The following is a 10,102-nucleotide window of genomic DNA, read 5'->3' as shown; positions in this document are numbered from 1 at the left end:
CACACGAAATTCATATCAATAGAAAATTCACTAAAATCGTTTAATTTATGAATACCACAAGATTGTTTTTCTTTTGTTTAAAATCTTGATTAAATACCATCGGATTTGGACGGACTCTAAAATAATCTTTTAAAATCATAACCGATTATCACGTGACTTTTTTTCAATCATTTAAAATTCTAATTGAATACAAATGGATTTTTTCATCCAAAAATAATCCACTAAAATTCTTTAAAATCTCAATGCAATATACCCCTTTTTTTCAATCTTTTAAAGGGGTGTTTGGTAGGAGGAATTTTTTTAAATTCTCGAGAAAGTGATAGTGGTAATCCTACTTATTCACGTTTGGTACAAGATTTCTGAAATTTTTTCCATGAATATGATTTTCTCAGTATTTTGTTTTGTGTACAATTTTATTTCAAAATGTCATCCAAGAATACTACTACAAAAGGAGTGGTATTCTTGGAATCCAAGGTGTTAGAAAATTTTTACACTTTTTTTGAAACAAAATTTCGGTAATATTTTGACCTACGAAATAAGTTTTTGATAATATTTCTGAAAAATTAACTTTCTCATCATATTCTTAAAAATCATAATTCACGCACATACAAAAATGTATCATGTACCAAACGCACTTAAAAATACTACCCCACCGTTGCAGCAATGTATTCTTCACCCTCGTATTCTATTGTTTATATCAGGTAATATCTCCGAAGATACTACTACACGGCTTTTTGACCCTTGTAACCTTTTATTATTAATTAATTACCAATTTGACCTTGATTATAAACTATTTCAAAAATTTAACCCCCTCAAAAAACATAACACCAATCTGCCTCTGTTTGACCGTTGACCACCAAGCCTACCCGGGTACTCCCCTCTCTACCGGGTATTTTTTGAAAAATTTTGTCCCGGGTAGGGAGGAGTGTACCCGGATATTGTTCTTCACACCTGAAAAATTGCTTGAATTATTTACCCGGGTAGACAGGGGTGTACCCGGGTAAATCTTCGACCACCCATTTGGCCAATAGTTTCCTGCTATTAAGCTCCTAAACTTATCTCCATCTACGGATGAAATTCCTGAGCTCGATATATATAAATATCTTAGTGACTTTTGTGTATATATCCATGGTTGAAAGTTGGGACCTGTTTTTGTATTTGACAAAAAAAGGCTATGGAGCTGAAAAGGAGGAATCCATTCAGGATTGAAATGGAATGCAGTCGTGGAATTGCTCGAGTCCAGATATTCTAAATTTGAGAGTTTGGAAAAAGATGTTTCAGATATTGCACCAGAGAAGGAATTAGAGCCAATTCTTAAGGAAACTAAGGATGAGAGATTTCCAAGCGTTGAGGGAAGGGAACCAGAAAACAAGTTGTTGGATAGATCAAGGTGCTGCAGATGTTCTAATTGGCCAAACCAATTTGGAATTGATCCTGTGAGGTCGTTCAAAGATAGATCAAGGTTTTTTAAATTTCTTAGGCTTAATGAGCTGGAAGGTATTTCACCATGTAAATTACTGTCCTGAAGTTCAAGATGAGAGATGCCACTACTGAGATTAAACAACCAGTATGGTAATTCAGAGTTGAAATTGTTGTCAGAAAGATCAAGAGTTACAAGTGAAGTAAAATTCACATACTCAAGAGATGGGCTGATGTTGTTAAGTTTACAATCACTCAATCGTAACTCTAACAGTGAAGGAAGCATAGTCACCAAGGAAGAAAGTGGAGAAAGCCAACGAAGATTTACCCGGGTACACCCATCTCTACCCGGGTAAATAATTCAAGCAATTTCTCAGGTGCGAAGAACAATACCCGGGTACACTCCTCCATACTCGGGTACACAAAATTTTTCAAAAAATACCCGGGTAGAGAGGGGTGTACCCGGGTAGGCTTGGTGGTCAACGGTCAAACAGGGGCAGATTGGTGTTATGTTTTTTGAGAGGGTTAAATTTTTGAAATAATTTATAATCAAGGTCAAATCAGTAATTAATTAATAATAAAGGGTTATAAGGGTCAAAAAGCCACTACTACACAATTATCCGATTATAGTAACATATCATTCTCGGCTTTTTGACCCTTTTATCCCTTATTAATTAAAAAATAATCATTTTGTCCCTATTTCAAAACTATACACCTATTTGTCCCTCTTTAATCGATTACAAAAGAAATCTAATCGATTAAGTGTCGAAAAATATTGTAATCGATTACTGAGTTTGTTTTAATCGATTAACAATTTCAGGGAATTCCCAAACGAAAACACAGGAACGCACCAAAGCCAAATCATTCTTTTAGCTGTTGAAGCGGTGCTCGAAATCAAGTCGCTATCAGAGGCGATGGAGCAAATTTAGTATGGAGGGTCAGCAAGGGCAACCTTTGAAAGAAAAGAAAGAGAACAAAAAAGAAACCAGAAATGAAAGGATTTAGAAATATATATTTTTTTTTTCTGAATCAGAACTTTGCAACTGTATCTCTTCTCTCAGGCTTTTTATTGTGTGCATATTCTCATTTAAATCATATAATAGACAAGCAATACATGTTAGCGATAATGGTTATGAAATTTCCAATTGGTTTTTTTTGTTCTGATTTTCATTAAGTTACATAACTTGATTTCTGCATCCAAAGGAGATTATGGGAATCTCAAAAGGTTGCTGAAGGCGCTCTATCATCCAAGGAATTACTATTTGATTCATATAGATTATGGGCTCTAGAGGCAGAACAAAAGGATGTGTTTGAATATGTGGCTAGTGACCCTGTTTATGCTCAAGTTGGGAATGTTTGGGTTGTGGGGAAGCGTAATTTGGTCACTTATAGAGGACCAACCATGCTTGCTACCACTCTTCATGCTATGGCAATTCTTCTGAGGACCTGCCACTGGGATTGGTTTATTGATCTTAGTGCATCTGATTATCCCTTAGTTACACAATATGGTATGGTGAGCGGCCTTAAATGCTAGATATCAATTGAATAATCACTATGCATTTTTTATTTGAAGAAAGCATTGTTTACTTGTATTGCAGTTACTCTTTCTTTTATTGGGTTTAGTCTTTCTTTTATTGGGTTCGTGAAATAATCTTACCAGTGGCGATTACATATGTTATGAAAAATTGTCTCTGTAACTTAATGAAAATCAGAACAAAAAAACCAATTGAAAATTTCATAACCATTATCGCTGACATGTATTGCTTGTCTATTATATGATTTAAATGAGAATATGCACACAAAATTAAGCCTGCGGGAAGAGATATAGTTGCAAAGTTCTGATTCAAAAAACAAAAAAATATTTCTAAATCCTTTCATTTCTGGTTTCTTTTTTGTTCTCTTTCTTTTCTTACAAAGGTTGCCCTTGCTGACCCTCCATACTAAATTTGCTCCATCGCCTCTGATAGCGACTTGATTTCGAGCACCGCTACAACAGCTAAAAGAATGAGTTGGCTTTGGTGCGTTCCTGTGTTTTCGTTTGGGAATTCTCTCAAATTGTTAATCGATTAAAACAAATTCAGTAATCGATTACAATATTTTTCGACACTTAATCGATTAGATTTCTTTTGTAATCGATTAAAGAGGGACAAATAGGTGTATAGTTTTGAAAAAGGGACAAAATGATTATTTTTTAATTAATAAAAGATAAAAGGGTCAAAAAGCCTATCATTCTCCTTGATTCTATATTTTCAAATCCATGGTCTGGATAAGAGCAAGTGTAAGGTTTCAGCCCAAGTTATTAGTTGGGCTTTAACAAGCACGAACCACATTATTTAGCCCAAAACATAAACCATGAGTTCCAAACATTGAATAAGGTTAAATTCCCTCCCACACGCTCCTCCTTCCTGATCCTATTACAATCGAATCGACACAACACAGCACAACACAAAACAACAGTTTCTTTTCTTTGCTGTTTTCCAATTCAAAGGAAGCAATTATCACGTGCCTGGCATGCTCGTAATCCCTACCATGTGTCTCTCTCTCTCTGAAACTCCATATATAAAGTTATAAACCACAAGAACCACCCTTTCTCTTTTTCCTTTATTATTTCGTTTGGTTTGGCCTCCGTATATTGTTCCTCTTTCTCTGATCGACGGAAAACTAAAACCAAAACCTCAAAGATGGGTAAGAAGAGAAAGTCTATAGCTTCAAGCCTCGATGAGGTCGATCGAACCATGTATACCTCCTTTTGCAGTGCAGCCAATTCCCTCTCACAACTCTACACTCACGCCATGAACCATCAGAAACTCTCCTTCCAAGCCGGTGAACGCCACGGCCTCGTAAATTCACTTCTCTCTCTTTTCTGCTTCAAACCCAACAATTGATTTTAACAAACGTGTTTTGATTCGTGATTCCATGCGTTTAGCCGATTAAAGTTGCTCTCTTTTTATCCCTTCTTCCTGTTTCTGTTTGTTAATTGTGTTCCCCCCCCCCCTCCCTCTGTTTTGGTCTATCCAATTAATAATCTCTTCACTCTGTGAAAAAAGAAGAAGAAGATGTTGAATTTGGCTTGTACTTGTCAAGTTGAATAATTTTGAATTTAAGGTTTTGGGTCTTATACATGTCCTCAATTCCCTCTTGCACTTGTGCTTCATGAGTATTACTGGTGATGATTTTGGAAAATAAACTTATTATGAAAGCTAAATTTTTTTTCCTGTTGTTGGGTGGAATTAAGCTCAGACAGCGTAATAAGTAATATTGGAACCTAACTTACAGTGATACTTTGAGAGTTCTAATAGGTCTTGGACTGTCATAATAAATTTGTGGGTCTAATCTGGGCTTTGCCCTTATCTTGACATTAATGTGGGATGTTCTTCTGATTTTAGGAAAAACTTTATCAGTGGATCCGGAGACAACAAGAAGGTGGATCAAGAGTCGCAACAGTTGATATTCTTAACTACATTCAGGTTGGTTTGAATGTTCTCTGTTTTGCATATATTATTGTATCATTTATAATTTTATTTATGCTTCTGCTGATTGTAGCAGCACTGAGGTTACTCCTTGTGACTCATGGGTCGAATCTGAGGAACAATCTCTCTACAAAAAAATGTAAGATTAAGGCTTTGTACAATGGACTCTTGTCCCTATCCTCACAAGTTGAGGAGCCTTGTGCACCGGGATTTGCATTTTTCGCCCTTCTACTGATTGGGAGTGGCCGAAAAGGAACTCTGTGTGTGGCAAACTCACGTTGGGGGGCGGGGGGGAATTAGAGTATAGCAGTGAAAGAACCAATTCAACCCAAAAGCTTAAGCTATTAAGTGAAGGCCTCTTTAATGGTTTTATATATCTCTAACACGTCCCTTCACACGAAAGCCCATTGGGCTTAAAGGGTGAATAATGCATCAGGCCTAGTCTACCTGTACTAATAAATTCCACAAGAGAAAGTGGGAGGCGGTGATGATCGAACCCGGGACATGAGGCTCTGATACCATGTAAAGAACCAATTCAACACAAAAGCTTAAGCTGTTAAGTGAAGTCCTCTTTAATGGTTTTATATATCTCTAACATGTATCATACATCAAATGCCAGCTGATAGTAATAGTGAGTTGTTGACCTTTTTTTTTTAGATACATTAAGGAATTGAATACACAACCTATTACATAACTACCCACACCCGTCACCAAGCTAACCCTAGTGGCTTAGTGAGTTGTTAACTTGATCATGGGCTCGTTTTCTCTTAAGATTGTCAATTTTTGAAGAGGGTTGTAAGCCAAACCTTATACAATGGTTTATGCTTTATAGTTTTGCCCAACTCCCACCTGTGGTCGGGGGTGAGTTTTTTTTACTGCTGATGGAAAAAAATTAGAAGAAAATAATCTGTGTGAAATATTATACTAGTCTCTTGTGGTCTTCGGTGAAATTTTGACAGTTTTAAGTAAAAGCATTCACTGGTATTGATGGTTGCTTGATTAATAAGTTGTGTTTTGTTTCCATAGGCAGAATCAAAGACAGAACCTTTTGGCATCCTTTGTCTTCGGCCTGCATGCCTTTTCCTTTTATCATTTTGCTTTTGTTTTCCATCCTGTTAGTGTTGGAGTTTTCCCTTCTTATTTCTTTCTCTTCCTGGTCTATCTGGCATGTCTAAATAGAGTTCTTATTTTTAATTTAAACAATGATTTTGTAACTGAACTGACATTGAGGAAGTGGGTGTTTGTATATATGTAAGATATAACAGAGAATTTGGGAAACTTCCTTAACTCTCTGCAGTGTAGAATGTTGAATCCATGAGACCTGTTATCCTGTATAATATATATTGATTAAAGCATTATCCAACTTTAACATCAACACAACATCAACATCACCTTTATCTCAAACTAGTTGGGGTCTATGGTGTTTAAAGCATTATATATTTCTTTAATCTACTACATGACAAAGTCATATTTGTGCCATGTTTAAAATTGTAGTTGGTAATTTTGTCATATTTTCCCAATAAAAAATAACTTTAATCTATGAGAGGTCTGGAAAATTGGGTAAAACTTTAAGTGGGAGAAAGCCATCTTGATTTGTTTGATGGATATTGCTTTTCTGTGGTCCTGTCTTTGTTTCATTTTTCATTTTCTAGAATCATAGAAGAGGTGGCATCTATTAGGATAATTGCTATTTTAATTTTTTTTTTTGAAAACGAGTATTTAAATTTTATATTCCACTTGTGGGCTTCAAGAAGTTACAAAATTACCTTGGGGACAGCTGATTGCGAAAGTGAGGTAAAAAAGATAATACCAGTACTTTTTTAGGCCATGTTAATGATTTGTAGGTTAAACAAGTTCCTACAAATTAAAATGTGAACATAGTTTCGTAAGAGGGTGGCTGAGTAGGATTGAATAGCTAATAATAAGACGGTCTTTTTTGTGCCATTTTAAAGATTTGTAGGATTGACAATTTCCCAGAAATAGAAATAGGGATTTTGGTCATGTAACTTGTGTGTGCTTCTGGCTATTTAGATATATTGAAGTTTTAAAAAAAAGTTGGTGATAACACAGTCATTGTTGGGCTGCATTAGGATGCCTTTGTACTTCATTGTATCTTTGTTTATCCGTTTATGTTATTATTGGATGCAAAGTGCATTCATGAAAGTTGATTTCTCTGCTTGCAGAATGAGCTGGATTATTATGGAGAGGAGCCATCCATGTCGCCAAGAGCACCACAGCAACATCATCAGTCACAACCAGTAATGCATGTCACTAGTTCAGGCTTTCCTGTAACTTCAGGATCTTCTGGCCAAACAGTTCTGGGGCAGGGACTCCGTTCTGAGCACTGTGATAATCATTCAAAGAATTCTGTGTTTTCAAATGCTTTGTCAAGCCCTGTTCGTCAAAGTCTTCAGCATTATCAAATTGGTGAGGGAGGAAACTATCCAAGTGGTCTCTCCGTGGGCAATGGAAACCGGAACACTGAACCCAGCTTTCTTCACCAGCAAGGCAGGGACAGTACTGCATTCAGTTCCAATGATTCTGCCATGGACATGCATGCAGATTAGTCCTGTCTATTGGTTGATCTACTGGATATTTTTGTTTGACCATCCTTCTCCATTACCTGCAAAAGAAGTGAATAACCACTTGAAGTGCATATCTGGTTTTGCTCGTTGCATCCTACAAGAAATTGCAGCAGGAGGGAACCAGTTTGATTAACCTATTATTATGTTTATGGCATCTTAAATTATCTTTGTAAAGCTTTTTGTAGCTTTTAAATTTGTACCTTGCTTGTCTCCCCCCACCCTTCTTTCTCGAGAACAACTTTTTCAATATAGGGATTGCTTCTATCTGAAGTTTCCTATGTAAAATATGTCCTTTTTGCAGATTCTCTATGTGACAATTTACATCTTCAGGCATCTTTTGTTGATCCCTTCTTTGCTTTTCATTTCTATTTTGTTATTTCTTAGTGTGTCTCCACTGTTCTTTTCTTTGTAGTGGTGTCAAGAGAGGGAATAAAGACACCCATTAGGCTGCAATACATATTTTTTAACAAAGTTCCTAGAGGATGATGCATTACAGTATATGCTTGCCCACCCGGTCAAAGCTTGATATTTCCTAAACATTGCAAGGAAACAAACTTTTTTAAAAGAGAGAGAGAGAGAAAGAAAATGGTCTACACTTAAAACCATATGTTAAAGCATGGGATTGCAAAAGAAGGGAAGAAAGGGTTTTCTAATTGATGGCTTGGAAGTGATGATATGGAATTGCATGTGCTGTTGTGCTTATGTGATGGTAGAGAACGTATGTCAGCATCAGCATACTTGAAGTTAAAGTTTAAAGATTGTGTCCATTTGTAGAATTGCTCCATTAAGGACTCTCCTAGCTAGGGGCAATTTTTGTTATATCTACCGCTGCTTTTCCTAAATTCCTTGTTAGTGCATTATTCGGGGACAAAGATCTTTTTACCATGTTATCGGCAAAAATTTATCCAAATGCCACGTTATAGAATTTTTTTTTTTCAAAATGTCGTGTCAGCTAACTCCTACAACACCTAGCAAGTTAAGTGTGGACACGTGGCAGCGAATTTGAGGCCACCTAAATCGCTGGACAATCCATTGTTTTCCCCAGTCAACGTGTCAGACAACCCAGTCTAAAACTGCAGTCTGCTTGGCATAAAACGCCGGGCAGCAAGGAGCGTTACGTGGCACACTCTCACACGTGGCTAAAGTTGCCACACTGCACAACGTCTTACGTGGCAACCGCCCAACCACGTAATACATATGTGACACGTGTCTACACCTCGAGCAAGGACATTGCACAGTGCAGTGCTAATGTGGCTCACCACTATAAAATGGTCCCCCTCTCCCCTTTTTCCCACCAATCCCCCACTCTCACACTTGTCTTGTAACACCTCGAAAACATATTATGATACAAGTGAACCTTAAATAAAACAATACCAGAAGACTTAACATGTGCCATCGTAGCTTTCTCAAAACTACATGACTAACTTTCTCTATACATTCTTTTATGTACACAATCTGTTTTCATTAAATACAAAACTGTGCAATCCATAATTGCACAAAATCCAACTCAACAAAATGGACAACATAACTTATGTATATTGGACTAACTAGAAATCTCAAAACCTGTAATCCAGAAAATATCCAGTATACAATAACCAAAAGGCAAAGCTAAAGAATCCATCCATAGATTCCTACTTCACTTTCAGTAACTCATAGTATACAAACATATATTTTCTTGTACAACAGATCGAAATATATAACTGCATATCTCACATACATTAAGTCTTAGGGCCTATAGGTCACCCCCCATCTTTTCTACCCGCACTCTCGTACTCTCTCTTTAAAAGGTTAGTTTCACTCTTTTTAATTTAAATATTATTATTTTATGTTAGATATTTTGAATTTACATTAATGAATAAAATTTAGATATTGGTTTGAATATTTTTGTTTTATATAATTTGTTTTAGGACTTAAAATTAGGGGTGTTCGCGGTCTGGATTGGATCGGTTTTGGAAGCAAACCTCATCTGATCCAATCCCTTCGGTTTGATCATGTAATCATCCATTTGGTTTAGATTTTTTTTTTAAATCCGATCCGATCCAATCCAATTTTTTCGGTTTGGATTGGATCGGTTTTCTGTTTTTCGAATATCCTAAAATTAGTTTCATGATTATTGTGCAAATAACATCTTTTGTATATATTGGCTTTGTAAAAAAAAATTTGAAATACAAAAATATCAGTAAACAATACTATAGTTGATTAGTTGATGAGTCGTGACTAAGTTTTTTCTTGGGTTTAGTTGATGAGTTAATGGGTCTTGAGTTTAGAAGTTTTCGGGCTATGATTGGAGAAAGGACAAGTAGGTAGAGGATAATTAATATATTGGATCGGTTTTCGTCAACTCATCCGAAAACTGATCCAATCCAATTAAAATTTGCGGTTTTTTTTCGGTTTTCGATTTTTCGGTTTTCGGTTTATTCGGTTATCGGTTTTTCGGTTCGATTTTCGCGGTTTTCGCGGTTTGGATCGGTTGATGAACACCCCTACTTAAAATCATAGGTTAGATGATATTTTATTTATTTGTTAATTTTTAGTAGTGTAGGGATTAAAACCTAGGATAGATGATATATTTTATATTTGTTGAATGAGTTAGCATAGGTAAATTATAGGATAATTCATATTTTTATG

The 10,102-nt window shown here is 36.0% G+C and overlaps 1 protein-coding gene across 2 annotated transcripts; it reads left to right on the top strand.

The window, feature by feature from the left end:
* Positions 1-3,850: 3,850 nt before the first annotated feature.
* Positions 3,851-7,800, top strand: LOC133291012 (uncharacterized). Of its 2 annotated transcripts, XM_061489183.1 has the most exons (4): positions 3,851-4,259; positions 4,806-4,886; positions 7,073-7,331; positions 7,377-7,800. In XM_061489183.1, the coding sequence occupies exons 1-4, from the start codon at positions 4,101-4,103 to the stop codon at positions 7,454-7,456; spliced, it is 579 nt and encodes a 192-aa protein (XP_061345167.1). In that variant the 5' UTR covers positions 3,851-4,100; the 3' UTR covers positions 7,457-7,800. The 2 variants fall into 2 exon arrangements, with proteins under 2 accessions (XP_061345167.1, XP_061345166.1); XM_061489182.1 differs by having other exon boundaries at positions 7,073-7,800.
* Positions 7,801-10,102: the final 2,302 nt, after the last annotated feature.

Source organism: Gastrolobium bilobum, unplaced genomic scaffold (assembly GCF_033153095.1).
Source record: "Gastrolobium bilobum isolate Gb01-03AN ecotype WA unplaced genomic scaffold, APGP_CSIRO_Gbil_v1 utg8260, whole genome shotgun sequence".
Lineage (NCBI taxonomy): Eukaryota > Viridiplantae > Streptophyta > Magnoliopsida > Fabales > Fabaceae > Gastrolobium > Gastrolobium bilobum.
The sequence above is the reverse complement of the archived record's forward strand: the minus strand, read 5'-3'. Positions and strand labels throughout refer to the sequence as shown.